Genomic DNA, 24,090 nt, shown 5'->3' with positions numbered 1-24,090 from the left:
GCTGCATCACCCAGGGATCCCCTCCCTTAAGAGGTTTAAATCAGACCAATCTTGTTTAAAACAAGGGACAGTAGTTTTGTTATATATTCATTTTCTGTTTCATGGCACTGTAGTTTTTGGATCTCAGTGTGGATTGAGACTTATTTTGTTTTTACATGGAAATGATTATATTACCCAAGACTTTCATTTCTCATATAAATATATTTGTCCAAAAATTAAATTCTGAGAATTTTGGTTCATCGAGGAAAGACCATCTCATTATAATTAAAGTAGTACCTTTCATTAAAAGTTTTTTAAAACTCATGTCTTGGGCAGCCCTGGTGGCTTGGCAGTTTAGCGCCACCTTCAGTCCAGGGCATGATCCTGGAGACCCAGGATCGAGTCCTGTGTGGGTCTCCCTGCATGGAGCCTGCTTCTCCCTTCTCCTATGTCTCTGCCTCTCTCTCTCTCTCTCTCTGTCTGTCTGTCATGGGTAAATAAATAAAATCTTTAAAAATAAATAAATAGAATAAATAAATAAATAAAACTAATAAATAAATAAATAAATAAATAAATAAATAAATAAATAAATAAAACTCATGTCTTTAGAATGCAAAATGCCATACTTAAACATAAAATAAATGGTTAGACATCAGTTTGGAACTAAAAACATTCAGACCTTGAAGAATCCTAATTATCAATGCACAGAGCTTTTATGGAATATAGAGTATGTAATAGAGCTTGGTGAGTGAATTAAACTATGTAATACTAGAGAATAAAAAAGAAAAAATGAGAGTTAAATTCATCTGTGTGAATGCCAAGTATAGGACATGTAAAATATAATTAGCTGCGAATGAGTGGTAAGCAGTGTGTCTGGGAGAAGAGCAGGACTTGGGACTGTTTCTCTAAGAAAAGAATTTATACAAATTAGTTAAGTTTGTATTGTTATTTACATTCTAATAAATGAAACTTTGTTTTCAGATTTTTCCGATTGGGATTCTAGTTTATCCCTCGGTAATGAGACTTGTCAAAGAACTGGGGATTTGAAAGTTGATGATAAATGCCCATTTGTATCACAACCAATGACAAAAATTGAGTCCACATCCGGAGAATTTGGACAGACGACCTTAATGGATAAAGAAAATATTAATATTGGAGCTGTGTTTCTGTTAGAGAATTCTACACTCCATGACCTGTGTGAATCAGAGCTACCAGAAAACAGAGAGAGCAAAAAAGGTAAAGAATCATAGAGAATTCAGACTCTTCATGACTTTACCATAGTTCTGATTTTTCAAAACTAATTTTGTGGCAAAATTTACTTTGTGTTGACTCCTTTCATGCAACATACTACCAAAGAGAGCATCTTTTAGCAAGACATTTTGCATTCTTCCTCTAACCGAAGATACATATAAATAAGAAAGAGAATTAGAAGAAAATAATTTCTTTTAGGCTCGTATTCAGCTTTCACTTGAGAGTGGGTAGCAGGATTATATTTAGAATTTGGGGACCAGTTGGGAAAACTAGATAGAGATGTAAAGATTGTTTATGCAAAACAGTTTCTTAGTTTAATTTTTTAGCTCTAAATTCATAAGTATTGGTCATACTATATTCACTGTAACAACAACAAAAAAAAGCACCTTCTCAAACAGAATATTAAAATATTTCCTATATTCTCTATGACTTTATTTTGGAGTTGACTTTCCCAGCAGTAACGGGAATTGTTGAGAATTTACTACATAGTATTCTCTTCTCAGCTATGTTGGTATAGTCCATCTCTTTGTTTGATTATTTTTATTTTACTTTTTTGAAAAGAATGAGAAAGTGAGGAGGAAGGGAGAAGCAGAAGGAGAGAGAGAATCCTAAGTAGGCTCCACACTCAGCATGGAGCCCACTGCGGGACTCAGTCTCACAACCATGAGATTGTGACCTGAGCTGAAATCAAGAGTTGGATACTTAACTGGCTGAGCCACCCAGGTGCTGTTTTATTATTTTAAATGAGTAAAGAGTTCACAAGGAATATTGGTTTTAAGGCACTGTATCATTCAAAAATAATATATAGAAAGTCAATTGTAATTCTACTAAGATTCTCAGTTGATTAACCACATCTAACATGTGTTCTAATTCTAATTATTGTACCAGTTAATCCAGTGTCCTTTATCAGTCATATGATCATGTCTGTACTAATAAGTCATACAATATTTTTTCACTCTTATAGTTTTATGTTATTTTCTTTCTTCTAGAATTAACTTATTTTCTAAAGATTTTCAATTATCTCCTAGAGTAGTGAGTATATGCTGTAAATCCAAAGTTGTTGACCTATACAAGTGACTTGTTTGCTGTTACTTCTTCATGAGCTTGGTAGATCCAAGAAGCAGGACTTTAAAAACAAAACACCTATAGGCTCCTGTACCACAAGAAAATGTGAAATAGAAAAATCACAAAATAAATACAAGCAATTTAAAACAGCTCATGTAAATTATTTCTTTTCACTTGATGCCTTTTATAAAGTCATGAACACAATTCCCCAGGGACCCAGGATTGTTGTTGATTCACTTAATAGAGGTTTATTCTGTACTGAGCCCTGATAATTTTATATTCTGAATATTTCTGGAACCATTCTGTCAGTTCAGGTGTGTATCATCTTTGTTTTGCATTCCTGCCTTCTAATTCATCTCCTGTCTTTTATTACAGTGCCCCTCAAATTCATCCCTCCCCACCGCATTTACAGTGATCTGTCTCAAATGTATATATGACCATGAACCACTGTTGAAAACATATTTGTGTCCAGGCATCTTAAAATTACATACAAAGCTTTCATAATCTTGACTTCTGCCTAACTCTCCATCTTTTGCCCTTTATACTGTCTGCCCTTATCTCTGACATCCTGAACTGCTAGTGATGTTTTCCTCTTTGATCCCTGTATTTTAGGCAAATGTTTACCCTGTTGTGTGCTTCTCTCCCTTGTCTTACTACAGCCTTGCATGCTCTCCCCATTTTCTGCCCTCTAATCCCTTTGAATCTGTCTGATGTCACTGTTGCAGTCTCAGTTTAGGCATTATCTCTAAAAAAGCTATTCCTGACACCTTATATATACATGCTTTTTTAAATCTGGTACCCTAGCACTTAGTGGGAACTCCGTAAATAATTACTAAGTAACATAAAGACTGTTTACACAAAGATGATTTAAGAGAATGTCCCCTACAGGGACACCTGGTTGGTTCAGTTGGTTGAGCGTCCAGCTCTTGATTTCAGTTCAGGTCATATCTCAGACTTGTGAGATGGAGCCCTACGTGGGGCTCAGCACTGGGAGTGGAACCCACTCAAAATTCTCTCTATTCTTCTGCTCCTCCCCTTCTCTCAGAGAGGTTGAGATTGTCCCATACAGTGTAGGAGCAAAAGAACTAGATACATAAAGAAGTAGTTTACAGTTCAGGTGATAAAGGTACACTAGAAAAATCTGTACAGTACTAAGGTAACCCCAAAGAAACAGAATCATTTTTATCTGGGGAAGGATACTCATAATCAAGGATGACTTTACATAGCAGTCTTAGTCCTAAAAGATGCAAATAAATTTGCTAAGTAGTAGAGGAAAACATTTCATAATGTTTGCTCCTCAGGGACATACACCCATAGGGACGAGGTACACTAATAAAGGCATGAAAAGTACTAGTAATTTTGGAAATGATGAATAATGCTGTGGTTGAAGCTTAGGGTGTTAAGAGTTACTGTTACAAAGTAGAAAATAATCTCTTGTGATTTTATATGTTTCTACTGTATTTTAAATTTTTGTTTTCTTTCTGATTGTTTTATTCATTGATGTTAAGTGGATGAATTTCTGAATGAATCTTGGAGATGTTTGTGTGCCTTTAACCTGGTGACATTTAGTATTTCTCAAATGGTTTGTTGAAATTTTAGATAATTAGAAGTATTTCTTAAAGTAAACTTTCAACTAAAGATTAATTTAAACTCTTAATTGATAAAATATTATTTTCTATTTTTATAGAGGTAAAACTTTTATCTAACCATTCTAAGTAGCCTGTTTTAATTAAATCTATAGATTTGTCAGCAGAACTAGATTTAGAAGTGGCATCAGAGGAAGAGCAAGAAAGACCCGATGAAAGTGAAAATAACCACCCACAGGTATGTAAAAATTTAAATTTAAATTTCTGATTTTATATTGTTTTCCCTGCTTTACTAATGTAACATGGTTCAAGTGAAATTATCTTTGAGCAGACATATTGAAATCAACATATTATAATTTAATATTTAGTTTTAATAAAACTTTACAAGTTACAAAACTTAAAATATTGTTGTAATTTTTAGTAACGGTTACCTAAACTTCATCCTTGGAATTGAGGCAAAAACATTTTTTTTGAGGCAAAAAAATTTCTAAATATTCTTAGCCTCTCTCATTTTTGTAACTTCTTTACATGATAAAGAAGGTAGCTTCAAATATTGAATCATATGTTTAAGCAGTTGAAATTATGAGCAGTATAACAGTGATGACTACGGACTTAGATTCATGTACAAGGAGTAATTCTCAGTAGTTCAAAGTGTGTTAGTTCTCTATTGCCAGTTACAAATGCCAAGATTAAAGATTTATTCTGCCTTGTGATCTCTGTGTAGTTGACTTCAGAGAATGGAGTCACAAAATCAACACAATTGCCTATTGTAGAATCACACCTTCCTGGATGGGACCTTTATAGTTGGATTATACACAATAACTTTTTCAGTTATTTTATTTCAGCATAGGAAATCAGTAAGTATTATTAATATTTTTCTTATCCACTCTCAGTGGACATTACAAGATATTAGAGCTGGATACAAGCACATAATGTATAGCAATGTTTAACACTCTCATAGTACATAATTTGAATTAAAATGTAGAAATTTACTTTTCTTTGATTGATGTTAATTGATGTTGGCTCCTAATAATTTAGTTTGCCTATTCTCTAGTCATTAATCTTTTTAAAAACCCTAAAATTGGATCCCTGGCTGGTGCAGTGGTTTAGCGCCTGCCTTTGGCCTGGGGCACGATCCTGGAGACCCAGGATCGAAGCCCACGTCGGGCTCCCTGCATGGAGCCTGCTTCTCCCTCTGCCTGTGTTTCTGCCTCTGTCTCTCTGCGACTATCATGAATAAATAAATAAAATCTTTAAAAAAACAAAAACAAAAACCCTAAAATGCATTGTAGGAGCTCACTGTTTAAGATATGATGAGATAAAATGTTTTTAAGTTTGTAACATTAAAAATCATCTAATTCATTTCTTGGTGGATGTAACATGTAATGAATTATTTAGTTAAAAAAAAAAAAACCTGAGAAAATTTAAGTGTATGGATTTGTGGTTTTCTTCTGTCTTCACTTCTTAGTTATAATCCAGTGACTTGGGAGCAGCAAATAACAAAATTTTAATTATTTTCTAATTTTCCTTTGTCCATACTTGATTACTTAAGGATAAAGTTATTTTACAAACATATATCCTGGCAGAAGAGACATCTGAAAGTCAAACCAAGCAAATTAGGATTCCATTTTTGCAACTGCAAAAAATGGCTCAAGAACCAGAAATGAATAAGGAATGTGATAGAGAGGATGATAGATCTGTACACTCAGAACATCCTTGTGTGTAAAAGTATGAGGAAATGTGGATGAAACAAGGGTAATTAGATTGGAAAAATAATGTAAAACTCATTAGCAGAGATTTAAAGCAGAAGTTTGGTTTAAATTTGTGAAAAATAACAAATTACTACTTATCCTGAGGAAGAGCCACTACATGCTGACTCTAAAGTAGGAGCAGACTTAAAGGCAATACCATCTAATTTGTCAAATATTACACTTGATTGTGAGGAAAAAGATGAATTTGGAGTGTCTGTCTCTGTAGTATCTCAGGCCTTCCCTGAATAAAAAGAGTCTAGTCTCAAAAATGTCATTCTCTCTCATTCACTTTGGGTCCCTGGACTGTGCTTGCCAGTCATCTAAGCTTTCTTTACATGAAAATAAATCAGACTTTAAAAATGATAACAAACCAATTGAGCATGTTTGTAACAAAAATAAGAGTTTTTATAATGATACTGAAAATAAAAAAGTAAGGAACCCACTAGTTACATGTGAAATGAAAGAAGACCAAGAGTTTGACATGCAGATGGCCGAAAATATGAACCAAAATACTACTATTTGTAAATTAGACACTGGGTATATCCCTCTGTATAGTGACCCAGAAAGCCTTTTTGATTTGTGGCTTGCTCACTCCAATGTGATGAAACAAATGATTCAAATGAAAAGGCATGATACTTCTGCTATTACAAACACAAGAAAACAAAACCAATACAAGACTTGTTCTAGAAGCCATTATATGCAGGCTATAAAACTATAAAAGTATGGAACCTGAATTAGAAAACATGAGTTCTTTACCTCATAGTTTCAGAACATCAGAAGTATATCTAAAAGAAGAATGACAGCAAGATATGCAAAGGTTTAAGAATGAGAAAAGCATGTTACAAGTAGAACTCCTGAAAGTTCAACTTCCAAAAGAGCTGCTGCTCTTTTGTTTTTTCCTCTTTATCAATTATCTGAGCCAATTTGATTTTCCACTTATGAAGAAAGCTCATGTATAAAATGGGTTGTCTCAATATATAATTGTGTTTGGAAATAGATTATTTCTGCTATCTAAATGATAGGAATGCAAGAAAATATATTTGTTTTCCTTAAGTTTCTTTCAGTTTCCCAAGTGGTGTATGAACTGGGAAGCTGATTTAGCTATGCACCCTGTGACTTCATGAACCAAAATAACCATAGAGAATATTGCTGTAAAAAATGTGATTATCTTGGGGTGCCTGGGGGGCACAGTCAGTCGAGAGTCCAAGTCTTGTTTTTGGCTTGGGTTGTGATCTCAGGGTTGTGAAATAGAGCCCCACATTGGACTCTGTGCTCAGCATGGAGTCTGCTGGAGTTTCTCTCTCCCTCTGTGCCTTTCTCATGCTATTGTTTTTGTTCTCTAAAATACATATATCTTTAAAAAATATATCACAATGTCTAGGGTTTTTATCTATTGGCTTAAATATAAATTGCATTTCCATAAACAATACAATGGAAAAGAAGCAATAACTAAGAGAAGGGATATAAACAAATATTTCAGCTAAACCAGTCTATTTATTGCTTCAGTATGTGCAATCCTCTCTGCTTTCCTCAAATCCTTTGAACGTAGAATTCCAACATGACTACTTTGAGATATTTTTAGTAACAAATATTTGCATTATCAACAGTTTTTTCTACGTGTCTTTAAAAACAGACTTTTTTCCTTACAGAATTTAATCAATTAATTAATTAATTAATTTGTTTATTTATTTATTTATTTATTTATTTATTTATTTATTTATTTATTTATTTAGAGTGTGAGCAGGGTGAGGGGCAGCCAGAGAGAGAGCTAAAGAGAGAAGCAGGCTCCCCAGTGAGTGAGGAGCCTGAGGCTGGGCTCGATCCTATGACCACAAGATCATGACCTCAGTCAGCTCTGAGTCATCAAGAACTGGAGGCCCAACAGACTGAGCCACCCAGGCATCTCCTCCACATTTAAAAATATTTTTTTAAGGTTCACTTATTTGACAAAGAGAGAGAGAGAGCACAACTGGGTGGGGGGGGCACCTGTAGAAGGGAAAGGGAGAAGCAGGCTCCCAGCAGAGCAGGAAACCTGATGCATGGGGCTTGATCCCAGGACCTGGGGATCATGACCTGAGCCAAAGGCAGATGCTTAACCAACTGAGCCACCCAGATGCCCATATATATATGTTTATTTAATCACCATTCTCAGGTATTTCTGTTGAGTCAAACCTTTACATTATGTTTAATAAAGTATGGTATATTTTGGCATATATGATTTTTATCATGTAGGTAGCATAGATTTACAGCAAACCTTCAGTATTTGACTCTAATGGAGACAACTGACTTTAGAGGTAAAAATAAACAAAAATCTAGAGATATCCTCCTTTAAAATAAAAATTAGCTAAGTGCCTCATCCTCAAATAAGGTATTTAATAACTGTGCCAAAGTCACACTTTTAGTGTAGCTAATTAATTTAATGAATTTGTTTGGTAATTTATTTCATTCAGCATTAAGGAATTGTTTCATCTCTTTTGATGCTAGGTAATGCCACTTTAGGAACTTTGGACAAATCATGTAACCTTTTTTGGTTTTACTCCCATTATCAGTAGGAAATGGAATTAAAGTTGATAATTACTTTTAATACCCTCTAGCTATAAAATTTTATGGTTATCAAATATGAAATTTGGGGAGCATTACTCATTTCCCAAAATTCTACACTAATATCAGTTTTGCTCTGCTTTGTTTTATGGTGAACTTTGCTTCACATATTTTAATGAACAGTGACTTTTGATAGCCCTAGGATCCAAATGAAAAAAAGAATTATAAGAAGCAGTTGGGGAAAGAACAGCTCAATGCAAAAATGGAAACCTTTCTATTTGTTCCTGGAGCACCACAATGTCACATCCTTTAAATCTGTCTGTTTAGGCAAACCCAGGTGGTAAAGACAGAAGAGGACAAATTTTTGTGTCTTTGTCTTTTTATTTCTTTGAAATTTGCTGATCAGATGTGGTGAAGTTGGGAATATTAGGTGGCAAAGTATAGATATGAATATAAAATTAAGAATGCCCTTTTTGAAATTTTAGAAAATTCTGTTTTTATTCAAACAGGAATGAAGCAGAATTTACAAAAATTGCAATCACATGTAATGATGAAGTGCAAAATATTTTTATTGATTAAAATTATGATGAACTGAGTCAAATGATATAATTAATGAAGAAAATTCTTTTTAATGAATAAAGTAGTAACAATTATCCTTAGTATCAAATTTCCATTGAAGATTGAAAAAAAAAGGAAGAAGCAGAAGAGTAGTAAAATGGAAGGAGCAGAAAACATATATGCTGCTGCTGCTGCTGGACTAATTCAACAAAGAAAGAATGGCAAAACTGATAACCACCTGTTTCCTACTATGAAGAATGAAGATTCTGATGCGTAAGCCTATAGCAATATTAAAACAGTAGATAATTATCATTTTTCTACAAAGCAAATTCTAGTTGGATCTAATGTTCATAATTAACACATTTTATATTTTTAGTAGAGATATTCCACTCTGGGTGTTAGAAAAATGCGAAGACCAACAAGATACCATTTTTTTTTGCAGGCATAGTGATCAATATTTAATTAAAAAAATAATAACCTAGGTTAGCAAATGTGAGGAAAAAGTCATTCTCATACACTGTTGTTAAATGAAATTGGCAAATCTGGGGCACCTAAGTGGTCCAGTGGTTGAATGTCTGCCTTTGGCTCGGGTTGTGATCCTGGGGTCATGGGATCGAGTCTTGCATTAGATTTCCCATGGGGAGCCTGCTCCTCCCTCAGCCCATGTCTCTGCCTCTCTGTGTGTCTCTTGTGAATAAATAAACAAAAATCTTTAAAAAAAAGAAAAGAAATTGACAAATCCTTTCTGAAGGGCAATGTAGCAGTGCATTTCAAAATTTCAAATATGCTGTCCCTTTATCCCAACAGTTTCATTGCCAGGAGTAGATCCTAGAGGAAAACATGACTTGTGTCAACACTTAGACACTCACATTTTAAGCAAATTTATTATATATTAGTATATATATATAAAATATGACAGATATGTTAAGAATACTTACATAAACATGTTATATATGTATATATACATATATGTTAAGATTATTTATTACAGCATTCACTTATCAAAAAGTGGGAAGTACTCCAACTATCCATCCATAAGGAAGTAAATTTTCACACCTATAAAACTGCAGTATGTGATGATTTGAAAAAATGAATTTAGGTCTACAGGGTTTTGATTGATTAACAAAATATATTTAAAGTGTTTAGTTTGATATCTTAACAGAAACTTTAGGATACTGTTAATATCTGCTGAGTTGCAAAAGGAAATTGCCTGCTAGCACTCTACCTTATTACCAACAAAATTGCTAATTATTAGGTTTTTGGTTTTGGTTCCCAATGCATGAGTGCTCAAATGTTGGACTCTCAAATTGATCTGAACATTCCCAAGAGATTTCACCTGGCAACTTGTCCCATATTCTATATAAACATTTGTTCCCTGCGCTATAAACCAAGAGGTTGCTAATGCAGTGAGTCTTCTTTTTAAGGTACCTTGCATACATGCTATTATTTTTCCTTTGAAAAATTTTTTAGGATTATTTATTTGAGAGAGAGAGAGTATGAGTGCAGAGAGCAGCAGAGGCAGAGGGAGAAGCAGGCTCCCTGTTAAGCAGGGAGCCTGAAGCAGGGCTTGATTCTGGGACTTCAGGATCATGACCTAAGCTGAAGGCAGATGCTTAACAGACTGAGCCACCCAGGTGCCCCTTATCCATCCTTTTAAAACAGAATATATTTCAACATGCACCACACCAAATTTTTCAATAGTGACTACATATTATATAATTTATGAAAATTCAGTTTACAAAATAGCAATACTTTCTGCATTCCAAACCCCTTATACTTATAGAATTTTAATATGACTAATTATTTTAGATAGTATAAGATAATTTAGAGTTAAATGATTTTTATCAAATGTATAATACTGCTATTGAAACTTAGTTTTTCCATAGTCTTTCTAAGCATGAGAAAAATGATAATCAGGTTATATACTCTTATATATCTAGAAAAGTTTTGAGGAGTGTTTTGGTTGTATAATTTTGTGAATTATTTGATGTCTTGGTCTGGCTTTTTTTTTCAAGATTTTATTTATTTATGTTAGGGAGGCATGGGGGTAACAAGCAAACTTGGCACTGAGAGCAGAGCACAATGCAAGACTTGATCCCACAACTGTGAGATCATATCCTGAGCCAAAATCAAGAGTTGGAGGCTTAACTGACTGAGCCATCCAGTTGTCCCTTGGTCTGGCATTAAGAAAAAAAATTAGTGCTACATGTATATAATTTTAAAAACTCCAAAATATTACAAAAATTCTACATCATTGTATAAGGATTGAAAACTACAGCTAAACAAGATAATTAAATCACCCATGCTTGTTCCACTTAGCTATGAAATCCTTAAAAGAATCATGTACTCAGTGATCCTCATTTCCCTCCCATCCATTCTTGAATTCACTCTATTAATTTTCACTCCCACTACTCCAGAATTGATTTTTTAGATTACCATTTGATTTTCATTTTAATAAAAAGGTTACCATTTGATTTTCACTTTAATAAAAAGGTTACCATTTGATTTTCACTTTAATAACTCTAGACATAATTTCTTAGATCTCATTTTATTGAATCTATCAGCAATATTTGCCCCAATAGAAAACTCTCTTCTCCAAAATTCTGTCTTCATTTTGCTTTCAGGATATCATTCACTCACCTGGATTCCTCCTGCCTTTCTAGTCTGTATATCTCATCCTGATTTGCTTCTTTCACCTCATCCCTCACCTCTTACACCTTGAAGTCTTAGGAATCAATCCTTGATCTTCTTTCTCTTGTTTTTTACTATTTTGTATATTCTAATGCTCCTCAAGTTTATGTCTCTGGCCCAAATCTCTCTGCATAATTCCAGACCTTTGTATGAAACTGCCTACTTGATATCTCTTTGGGATAGCTATTGGGTATGGCAAACTTAACATGTCCAAAATTGAACTACTAATATTCTTTCTTATACTGCCCTTCCTGTCTTTCCTAATTGAGTTAATGACAGTTCTTCCAGTTGCTCAGCCAAAAAAATTGGTATCGTCTTTGACTCCTGTCTTTTTTCTTTTTCACACATGTCACATCTAATCTGTCAGCAAATCTTGTCAGGTCTTTTCTCAAAATATATCCAAAAGCCAAACACATCTTCCATGACCAAGCCACTATCATCTGTTGTCTATATTATTGTAACAACTAATTTGTCTTCTTGTTTTTTTCTTTTTTCTCTGCTTCCACTAATTCTAAACACAGTGGATCTATTAAAACATAAGTCAGATTATGTCCTCCTCTGCTCAAAACCTAATTGCTTCCCATTCCTCAGAGTACATGCTGAAGTTCTTTCTAATACCTACAAGGCCTTATATGACTTATTCATCTCAGGTCTCTCCCTATCCTTTCCTCCCTCTCTCTCTCTCTGATTTGAACTACTTTCTATCCCTTTCATTCTGTCCAGCCACACTTGAATTTCTCACTATTTCCCCCCCCCACCCACACCCCCTCTCCACCCTGCTTCAAATTATAAACACTTCAGGGATACCTCTGTACTTGCCAGTAATTCTCTCTGGAGTGCTTTTCTCTCAGGTATCCTCATGGCTTACTCCTTGCTCCCTCCTTTTCTCCCTGGTTTTTGCTTAAAGGTCACTTTCTCAGCAAGGCCCTTCTTGGTTTATCCTGACTAGTATTTCAACCACCCCTTTCCCTGCAACACATCGAAATTTGATTTCTCTGCTTTAGTTTTTCTCCTCTCATACTGTGTATTTTGCCTGGGTAGTCTATTGTTATTATGTTTACTTTACTCATGAGTAGGATTTTTCTGTTCATGGCTGTGTCTTCAGTGCTTAGAGAACATTTTAGCATATATAATGCTATTCAATAAATGTTGAGTGAATGGAGTTTAACCCGTGTGTCTTGTTTTTAACATAATACCAATTCTCACTTAAACAAAAAGAAAGTTTAACATGGGTCCATTCTGACAATTTAACCTGTCAGCTATCTGCATTTTTTGGATTTGGGGGGGTTTAATGTTATGGTTACTTGCTACTTATTCTTTTACTGGTATTTATGTTAGTCTTAATTATAGTAGAATTGAACAAAGGAAGAGCAAACTTCATTTATGTTTCATTAAGGAAAATGAAATATGGTGGTAAATTATTGTAGGACTTTTAAAAACTTTCCAAAGGATTCTGAGCCCTCAATATCTGAAATAAAAAGATGAAGTTGGAATTTATTGCTTAATAAGAGGGAACTATGCTGATCACTTACTGTCTTTTCTGACAGAGTAGTCTTCAATTCTTTTTTTTTTTTTTTTTAGTCTTCAATTCTTATATAGGGTTTCAGGAAAAGTAGAGTTTAAGATTTGGGAGACTTTCAGAGAATTAAATGGTTTGTCATCATCTGAAGCAAATGATAATGTGAGTAAAACTGTTGTTGATTGGTTAGCACTCAAGGCATGTGTATCAGAGTGATTTTGTCCCATATTGGCTATCTTTCAGGAGGGAGAAGCTGACATTGTTTGGTTGGTGAGTGAGGCCAGATGGCATTGATCCATTACACATAGAGAAAGACAGAAACACAGACAGAGGGAGAAGCAGGTTCCTCTCAAGGAGCCTAACATGGGACTCAATCTGGGACCAGGCTCATGCCCTGAGCCAAAGACAGACGCTCAACCGCTGAGCCACCAAGGCATCCCTTAAATCTAGCTTTTTCGTATTAGGATTAGATACTAGGGTAAAAGTATGCAAAAGTTACCAAACCATTTTCTTTTCTTTTTTCCCTTTAAAATATTATTTAAATTATTTATTTATTTATTTATTTTGAAGAGAGAGGGAGAGATTGAGAACAAGGGTGCAGGAGCAGGAAGGAGGGGCAGAGGCAGAAGGAGAAGCCTACTTCCCACTCAGCTGGAAGCCTGATAGGGGGCTCAGTCCCAGGACCCTGAGATCATGACCTGAGCTGAAGGCAGTCACTTAACCGACTGAGCCACTTAGGTGCCCCCAAATCATTTTATTTTCAAACAAAATTAAAATAAAATAATCAGATTATTGCTATTTTCAAATGACATATAACTACATATGAGTATTTTTGAATTTTTCCAAATTGAATTATAAGTGACATAAAACAGTGTAGGTGTAAGGTATGCCTGTATTAATTTGATGCACTTTTATATTGTAAAATGATAATAGTGTTAATTCTGTCACTTCATATAGTTATCATTTCTTTTTTGTGATGACAACATTTAGATCTATTTTCTTAGCAACTTTCAAATATATGATATAGTTTTGTTAACTGTAATCACAGTCCTGTACTTTGGACCCTCAGAACTTAATAATCTTGTAAGGGGAAGTTTGTACTCTTTGCCAGTATCTACCTATTTCCCACAGCTTCCTACTCCTGGCAACCACCAGTCTGTTTCTGTGATTTTTTTTTTTTTTTTTTTTTTTTAAGATTCTGCATGCAAGTCTGATCATAGAGTATTTGTATTTCTGTGTGGCTTATTTCACTTAGCCTAATTCCTTCGAGGTTCATTTATGTCACAAATGGCTGAGTTTCCTTCTTTTTTGTGGATAAAAATATTCCTTTGTAAATATATATCACATTTTTTAAATCCATGGATCCACTGGTGGACACTTAGGTTGTTTCCATGTCTTGGGTATTGTAAAAAGTGCTGCAATAAACATAGGGTGCAGATATCTCTTTGAGATAATGATTTCATTTCCTTCAGCTATGTTCCTAGAAATGGGATTATTGGATCATAAGATAGTTCTATTTTTAGTTTCTGAGGAACCTCCACACTGCTTTGCATAGGGGCTATACCAATTTATACGAAAGTGTACCAACAACAGTACCATGGGCCATTTGAATATCTACTGAGGAAATGTCTATTAAGGTGCCTTCCCTAGTTTTTAATTGAAGTATTTGTTTTTTGCTATTGAATTGTATGAATTCCTTTTATATTTTAGATATTAACCGTTTTTTATATATGTGGTTTGCAAATATTTTCATCCATTCTGTAAGTTGCCTTTTAATTATGTTGCTTTTTTTTTCTTTTTTTCTTTTTTTTTTTTTTAGATTTTATTTTAATTCAAGTTAGTTAACATATATTGTTTTATCAGTTTCAGGGGTAGAATGTAGTGATTCATCACTTGCATATAAGCACACTAAGTGCTCATCACAACAGCTCTCCTTAATGTCCATCACCCATTTACCCCATCTTCTCTACCTGCCTCCTCTCCAGCAACCCTCAGTTTGTTTCCTATAGTTAAGTCTCTCTCTCTTTTTCTTTTTTAAGATTTTATTTATTTGACAGAGAGAGGGAGAGAGCCAGAGAGGATAAGCAGGGGGAGGTGCAGAGGGAGAGGGAGAAGCAGACTCCCTGCTAAGCAGGAAGCCCCTATGCAGGGCTAGTTCCCAAGACCGTGGGGTCATGACTGGAACCAAAGGCAGATGTAATTTTAACTGACTGAGTGACCCAGGTCATGACTGGAACCAAAGGCAGATGCAATTTTAACTGACTGAGTGACCCAGTTAATAAAAGTCTCTTACAGTCTGCTTCCCTCTCTGTTTTTATCTTATTTTTCCTGCCCTTCCCCTATGCTCAGTGTGAATGGAATTGGAGTGTTGCTTGTTTCTTTTGCTGTGCAGAAAGAAACATTGGTTGTTCCACGGTTTTTACTTTTGTTGCTTGTACTTTGGATGCCATTTCTGAAATCATTGCTAAGATCAATGTCAGAGAGCTTTTTCACTCTTTTCTTCTAGAAGCTTTATGGTTTAAAGCTGTACATTTAAAATCTTTAATCCAATTTGGGTTAATTTTTGTGAGTGGTGTAAGTTAGGAATTCAGGTTCATTCTTTTGCATGTGAATATCCAGTTTTCTTAGCATCATTTATTGAAGAGATTATCTTTTTGCCTTTGAATATTCTTGGCTCCCTTATCAACTTGTAGTTGACTATATGCATGGATTTATTTCTAGGTTCTTGATTCTGTTTCATTGGTCTTTTTTTTAAAGATTTTTTTTTATTCAGGAGAGATACAGAGAGAGGCAGAGACATTGGCAGAGGGAGAGGCAGGCTCCCTGTAGGGAGGCTGATGTGGGACTCAATCCCAGGGCCCTGGGATCATTACCTGAGCCGAAGGCAGACACTCAACCACTGAGCCACCCAGGCATCCTTATTTCATTGGTCTTTATGTTTGCTTTTATGCAAGTTCCATACTGTTTTGACTTACTATAGCTTTGTGACAGAAAAAAGGAAGTGTGGTGCTTCCAGTTTTGTTGTTCTTTCTCAGGAATACTTTGACTATTTGGGGTCTTTTTTGTCTCATACAAATTAAAGAATAGTTTTTCTATTTCTCTGAAAAAATTGTCACTAGAATTTTGACAGGGATTGCATTGAATCTGTAGATGGCTTTGAATGATGTGGGTATTTAAAAATATTAATTTTCCCAATCCATAAACAACAGGACCTCTTCCTATTTGTGTCTCTTTTATCAATGTCTTCTAGTTTTTAGTGTACAAATCTTTCACCTCCTTGGTTAAATTTATTCCTGAGTATTTTGGTTTTTTTGATGCTTTTGTGAATGGGATCTTTTTCTTTCTTTTCCAGATATTTTGTTCTTAGTGTATCGAAATATAACTGATTTGCGTATATTGATTTTATATCCTTCATCTTTAATAGTTCTAACAGCTTTTTGGTGATGTCTTCAGGATTTTCTACATATAGAATCATATCCTCTGCAAACAAAGACAGTTTTATTTCTTCTTTTTTGATATGGATGCCTTTTATTCCTTTTCTTGCCTGACTACTCTGGCTATGACTTCGAGGACCATGTTGAATCTAGGAGTGTTAAAGTGGGCAGCTTTGATTTGTTCTGAACTTAGAAGAAAAACCTTAAGTTTTTTTTAACCACTGAATATGGTGTTAGCTATGGCTTCTCATATATGTTCAGGTGTGACATTTTGGTACCCAATTTATTTGGAGTTTTTAATCATGAAAAGAAATTGAATTTGTCAAATGTTTTTTCTACACATATAATGATCATATAATTTTTTTCATTCTATTATTTATCAAATTAATCGATTTGATTTTATTGATTTCTGAATGATAATTTTGCTGAGTAAAGTATTCTTGGTGTGTGGTTCTCACTCTCAGCATTTTTTTTTTAAATTTTTCTTTATTGGAGTTCAATTTGCCAACATATAGCATAACACCCAGTGCTCATCCCGCCAAGTGCCCCCCTCAGTGCCCATCACCCAGTCACCCCAAAACCCACCCACCTCCCTTTCCACCAACCCTTGTTCATTTCCCAGAGTTAGGTGTCTCTCATGTTTTGCCACCCTCACTAATATTTCCCACTCATTTTCTCTCCTTTCCCCTTTATTCCCTTTCACTAATTTTGATATTCCCCAAATGAATGAGACCATATAATGTTTGTCCTTCTCCAATTGACTTATTTCACTCAGTGTAATACCCTCCAGTTCCATCCATGTCAAAGCAAATAGTGGGTATTTGTCGTTTCTAATGGCTGAGTAATATTCCATTGTATACATAGACCACATCTTCTTTATCCATTCACCTTTCGATGGACACCAAGGCTCCTTCCACAGTTTGGCTATTGTGGACATTGCTGCTAGAAACATCGGGGTGCAGGTGTCTCGGCGTTTCACTACATCTATATCTTTGGGGTAAATCCCCAGCAGTGTAATTGCTGGGTCATAGGGCAGGTCTATTTTTAACTCTTTGAGGAACCTCCACAGTTTTCCAGAGTGGCTGTAGCAGTTCACATTCCCACCAACAGTGCAAGAGGGTTCCCCTTTCTCCACATCCCCTCCAACATTTGTTGTTTCCTGCCTTGTTAATTTTCCCCATTCTCACTGGTGTGAGGTGGTATCTCATTGTGCTTTTGATTTGTATTTCCCTGATGGCCAGTGATGCGGAACATTTTCTCATGCACTTCTTGGCCATGTCTATGTCTTCCTCTGTGAAATTTCTGTTCATATCTTTTTCTCATTTCATGATTGGATTGTTTGTTTCTTTGCTGTTAAGTTTACTAAGTTCTTTATAGATCTTGGACACTAGCCCTTTATCTGATAGGTTATTTGCAAATACCTTCTCCCATTCTGTAGGTTGTCTTTTAGTTTTGTTGACTGTTTCTTTTGCTGTGCAGAAGCTTTTAATCTTGAGGAAGTTCCAATAATTCATTTTTGCTTTTGTTTCCCTTGCCTTCATGGATGTATCTTGCAAGAAGTTGCTGTGGCCAAGTTCAAAAAAGGTGTTGCCTGTGTTCTCCTCTAGGATTTTGATGGAATCTTGTCTCACATTTAGAACTTTCATCCATTTTGAGTTTATCTTTGTGTATGGTGCAAGAGAGTGGTCTAGTTTCATTCTTATGCATGAGGATGTCCAATTTTCCCAGCACCATTTATTGAAGAGACTGTCTTTCTTCCAATGGATAGTCTTTCCTCCCCTGTCGAATATTAGTTGACCATAAAGTTGAGGGTCCACTTCTGGATTCTCTATTCTGTTCCATTGATCTCTGTGTCTGTTTTTGTGCCAGTACCACACTGTCTTGATGACCACAGCTTTGTAGTGCAACCTGAAATCTGGCATTGTGATGCCCCCAGCTATGGTTTTCTTTTTTAAGATTCCCCTGGCTATTCACGGTCTTTTCTGATTCCACACAAATCTTAAGATAATTTGTTCCAACTCTCTGAAGAAAGTCCATGGTATTTTGATAGGGATTGCATTAAATGTGTAAATTGCCCTGGGTACCATTGACATTTTCACAATATTCATTCTTGCAATCCATGAGCATGGAATATTTTTGCATCTCTTTGTGACTTCCTCAATTTCTTTCAGAAGTGTTCTATAGTTTTTAGGGTATAGATCCTTTACCTCTTTGGTGAGGTTTATTCCTAGGTATCTTATGCTTTTGGGTGCAGTTGTCAATAGGATTGACTCCTTAATTTCTTTTTCTTCAGTCTCATTGTTAGTGTATAGAAATGCCCCTGATTTCTGGGCATTGATTTTGTATCCTGCCACACTACCGAATTGCTGTATGAGTTCTGGCAATCTTGGGGTGGAGTCTTTTGAATTTTCTATGTACAGTATCATGTCACCTGTGAATAGGGAGCGTTTGACTTCTTCTTTGCCAATTTGAATGTCTTTTATTTCGTTTTGTTTCCTGATTGCTGAGGCTTGGATTTCTAGTACTGTGGTGAATAGCAGTGGTGAGAGTGGACATCCCTGTCTTGTTCCTGATCTTAGGGGAAAGGCTCCCAGTGTTTCCCCATTGAGAATGATATTTACCTTGGGCCTTTTGTAGATGGCTTTTAAGATGCTGAGGAATGTTCCCTCTATCCCTACACTCTGAAGAGTTTTGATCAGGAATGGATGCTGTATTTTGTCAAATGCTTTCTTTCATCTATTGAGAGGATCATATGGTCCTTATTTTTTCTCTTGCTGATATGATCTATCACATTGTTTTATGAGTGTTGAACCAGCCTTGTATCCCGGAGATAAATCCCACTTGGTCATAGTGAATCATTGGTGTGATCTCTCCTTTCTCATTCATGATTTTATTAATTTGAGTCTTTTCTTCTTTTTAATAAGGCTGGCTAATGGTTTATCTATCTTATTAATTCTTTCAAAGAACCAATTCCTGGTTTTGTTGATCTGTTCCACAGTTATTCTGGTCTCTATTTCATTGAGTTCTGTTTGAATCTTTATTAACTCTCTTCTTCTGCTGGGTGAAGGTTTTATTTGCTGTTCCTTTTCCAGCTCCTTTAGGTGCAAGGTTAGCTTTTGTATTTGAGTTCTTTCCAGTTTTTGGATGGATGCTTATATTGCAATTTATTTCCCCCCTCAGGACCACTTTTGCTCTATCCCAAAGATTTTGAATGGTTGTGTCTTCATTCCCATTAGTTTCCATGAATCTTTTTAATTCTTCTCTAATTTCCTGGATGACCCTTTTCATCTTTTAGCAGGATGGTCTTTAACCTCCATGTGTTTGAATTTTTCCAAATTTCTTCTTGTGATTTAGTTCTAGTTTCAAAGCATCATGGTCTGAAAAATATGCAGGGGACAATCCCAATCTTTGGGTATCTGTTAAGACATTTCCTGCACTTGAGTTCTGGGTGGTTTGCTCCTGCCAGCTGTACGGGCTTGGGGAGGTTCTTTAGATTTTCTGTGCCTCATATTCTTCCTGTGTAAAATACCTCATATAATTACCTACTTCATAGGACTGGTGCAAGGCTTAAAATACCTTTAGGATATGTAAAGTGTTCAAAATAATGCATAGAAGTTACAGAATAAAACCTCAAAACACTAATATCATGATTATTTAAAAAGGGTTTCTTTCATAAAAAAAGTTAATTTGCACTTTTCAAATTGATTTAGTGCCAGTAAAAACTTTTTTATTGAAAATGACAACAAAAAATGTAATATATTTACCCCATCAAATAATGCAAGTAATATGATTTTCCTTTACTTTTTCCACCTTGATCTAAATTTAATACTTTGTTAATATTACCATTAATATTACTTAGATATGCTTTAAATATTTTTTGTATTTTAAATATTTAATATTTGCCTGAAAAGAATCATTTGTTTTTCTAGACCTGCAAAGAAAATGTCTAAGGAAAAGAACAAGGTAAAAAAAAATATATATGTATAATTTTATTTCATTTATGATATATTTTATTATTTGATATTTCATATTTATCAGAAATATTATTCCATGGCAAAAAGTTACTTTATGAAAGACATAGTGAAAAAAAATAGAAAATCTTCCTTTGTTGTATAGACATTTACTGTCAAAAAATTCAGAAACACTAATTATTGATAAATGTCTTTTTGATAAAAATCAGTTCACTTAAAAACTACCTATGCTTTTGTTTTTATAAAAAGATGGATATTTATCATCTCTGTACACTTAGTATATTTTATAAATATTTGGATGACATTTTGATATAGTATTATTTATTTATAGGTCAAAAAGCAAATGAATTCTGTGGAACACCTTGATGACTTAACTCAGTCATCTGAAGCACCTTCAGAGGATTGTAAGTTGCATTACTCTGATTTTAAGAGTTCCCTGTTGCTCATTGAACAACTTGGCATGGATTGTACAGGTAGGATTGTTGTATAAATATAAAGCCTTTTTCTGTGTATATGATTGTAGTAATATGTGCACATCTCATCTAGCGCTGTGCCACACAACACTGATGTGTTATAGAGCTACTCATCTCAGAAATATGTTTTTTATTAAAATAGAGACCTGTTGAATACTCTCAGCCAAAGAACTATAATTTCCACTGTAGTTGTCTATGTGGGAATGGCACACTTGATGTGTTAGTGAACTCTGCTTCTCTTCTGTGCCTTCACCCAAGGTCAGGTTACCATTATTTTTCTCCTAGTTTACTGAGCTAACCTCAGGACTGTTTTCCCTGCCATTCCACCTCTCAGGATCTTGGTGTACACTGCAACCATAATTACCACACATTTTTAAACATTTACATTTCATTGTGTTACTCCCTTGCTTAAAGCTTAGCTATTACTAATGCTATGAGGTGAAAGATCATAGTCTGCTAGCATCATCTTGTATTGGTTCCTATCTGTCTTTCCATTTCTGTCTCAGCTACTGTTTTAGATGTTTTTTCATATAATAGAGGTTTTCTTTTTCCAACAGCTTTAGTTAAATTGCACATGTATGAAGTGTACAATTTGATAGTTTTGACATGTATACACATAATCATAATTTAGACAGTTAACATATCCATCACTCTTTAGTCTCATGTCCCTTTATATTCCCTTATGAAACTGCCAAATTATTTACTAAAATAATTGTACTTTTTCTAAACCCACCAGCAGCGTATGAGGGCTTTTAATTCCTCCATATATATTCATGAGCACTTAGTCTTATCAGTTTTTTAAATCTTAGCCATTCTGATGGGTATGTTATATATATATATATATATATATGATATATATATATAATATATAATTATGGTTGTAATATACATTTCCCTAATAACTGATAATGTGGAGCATACTTTCATGTGCTTATTTACCATCTGTATATCTTCTTTGAACTGTCCAAATCTTTTGTCATTTTAAAAATTAGGTTGCTTGTTTTCTTATTTGATGAGTTTTCAGAATTATTTGTGTATTCTACATACAGTTCCTTTATCACCTATATTGTTTTTGCAAAGATTTTTTTGCAGTCTGTAACTCTTCATTCTCTTCACAGTGTCTTTTGAAGAGCCGTTTTTCTTATTGATGAAGTTTGGTTAATCCATTTGTTGTTTTATGGATTTTTGCTTTCGATCTAAGAAATCTTTGCTTAGCACAACATCAAAGGTCTTATCTCATGCTTTATATTAGAATCTTTGCAGTTTAAAAACAAAGTTTTATAGTTTTAGGTCTTAAATTTAGATCTGTGATCTGTTTTGTATTCTTTTTTATTTATGATGCAAAGTATGGACCCAAGTTCATTCTTTTGTGAATATCCAGTTGTATTCATTGAAAAGGCTCTATTTTCTCCAATTCATGCCATTGCATCTTTGTCTGCATCAGTTGGCCATATATGTATGAGTTTATTTATGGACTTTGTTCTTTCCCATTGATCTCTCTGGCCCTATCTACACCAAAATCATGTTGTTTTAATTACTACCAGTTGGTAATAATTTTTGAAATCAGGTGGTGTTAGTCCTCCAGTTTTCTTTTCAGGGTTGTTTTGCTATTCTAGATCCTTTCATACTTTGTGTTTCCATATGAATTTTAGAATCAGCTTGTCATTCTCTAAGAAAAACAAAAACAGAAACAAAACCACTGGTGGTCTGGAAATCAGGTTTGGATTATGTTGAATCTACAGATTAATTGGAGAGAATTGGCTTTTTGACAATACTGAACTTTTCAACTCTTGAACAGAGTGTATCTCTTCATTTATAGAAGTGTTCTTTAATTTTCTTGGCAATATTTTATAGTTTTTAGTGTGTATAAGCCTATCTTTTATGATATTACCTGTGATTATTTATTTTTCAAAGAAGTTGTAATAATATATTTTAAATTTTTTGGTTTTTTTGCTGGTATATTAGAAATATGGTTGATTTTTGTGTAATGATTTTATATCCTCCAACCTTGATGAGTTCATTTATTAGTTCTAGTAGTTTTTAAAAAAATTCTGTCAGATTTCTATATAACCATACGTTTCAAACTTTTTTTTTTTTTTTAACTACTATTTTACTGGTTTCTTAAGGTGGAGCTAAAGGTCATTGATTTGAGAACTTAAAAAAAAGATTTTATTATTTGAGAGAGGGAAAACATGAGCAATAGGGAGGGGAAGAGCAGAGGGAGAAGGAAATGCAGAGTTCCTGCTGAGGAGGGAGCCTGATGTGGGACTCGATCTCAGGACTCCAGGACCATGACTGAGCCAAAGGCAGCCACTTCTGACTGAGTCACACAGGCACCTTCTTGTTTTTTAATAGATACATTCAGTGCTATAAATGTTGAGATAAGTGCTACTCTAGGAGGATTCCAGAAATTTGTAGCATATTGTGTTTTTATTTTCATTCAGTACAGAATACTAATTTCTTTTTTTCATTACTTCTTTGACCCAAGGGTTGTTTAAAGATTTTATTTGTTTGAGAGAGAGAGACAGAGAGACAGAGAGAGCATAGGTGGGCAAGAGTGGCAGTGGAAAGCCCTCTTCCCCTGAGCAGGAAGCCCAACATGGGGCTTGATTCCAGGACCCTGAGATCATGACCTGAGCTGAAGGCAGACACTTAACCAACTGAGCCACCTCAGTACCCCGATGCAGGGGTTATTTAGATGTGCATTAATTAGTTTGCAAATATTTGAGTGTTTTCCAGAGATATGTTTGTTCTTGATTTGTAATTTGATTACTTTGTGGTCACAGAACACACTTTCATGACTTCAGTCCTTTTGACTACCCTTTTATTAAGGTTTATTTTATGACCCAGAATATAATCTCTTTTGGGAAATGTTCCATGGGATACTTGAGAAAGATGGTGGTGGTCAAGTCTACTATATCCTTGCTGGTTTTCTGCCTGTTGAAATCCTAGACCATATTTGTGAATTTGCCTGTTTCTCTTTGTAGTTCTGTTGATATTTGCCTTATGTATTTTGACCTTATTAATAGATTAATAAACATTTAGGTTTGTTATGCTTATTTATTGATCCTTTATCATTAAAAAATGACCTTAAATATTACTGATAATATATATTGCTTTGAAACCTATTTTGTCTGGTATTAATATTGCTACTCAAGCTCAGCCTTCTTTTGTCAAGTGTGAATGTGGTATATCATATTTCTGTCCTTGTAACAAATTTGTGTCTTTACCTTTAAAGTGAGTTTTTTATAGGCAGCATATAGTTGGCTTT

The 24,090-nt window shown here is 34.6% G+C and overlaps 1 protein-coding gene across 4 annotated transcripts in view; it reads left to right on the top strand.

Annotated features, from left to right (window-relative positions):
• Positions 1-24,090, top strand: part of LOC140633284 (ankyrin repeat domain-containing protein 26-like) — a 114,963-nt gene that overhangs the window by 40,372 nt on the left and 50,501 nt on the right. For all 4 annotated transcript variants that reach the window (XM_072825607.1, XM_072825610.1, XM_072825608.1 and 1 more), the window contains 5 exons: positions 961-1,215; positions 4,037-4,119; positions 8,853-9,004; positions 20,305-20,338; positions 20,678-20,819. In XM_072825607.1, coding sequence (XP_072681708.1) covers positions 961-1,215; positions 4,037-4,119; positions 8,853-9,004; positions 20,305-20,338; positions 20,678-20,819 — 666 coding nt within the window. The remainder of the gene's footprint in view (positions 1-960; positions 1,216-4,036; positions 4,120-8,852; positions 9,005-20,304; positions 20,339-20,677; positions 20,820-24,090) is intronic.

This window comes from Canis lupus, chromosome 5 (assembly GCF_048164855.1).
Source record: "Canis lupus baileyi chromosome 5, mCanLup2.hap1, whole genome shotgun sequence".
NCBI lineage: Eukaryota > Metazoa > Chordata > Mammalia > Carnivora > Canidae > Canis > Canis lupus.
Note: the sequence above shows the minus strand (reverse complement) of the source record. Positions and strands in the feature narration are given on the sequence as shown.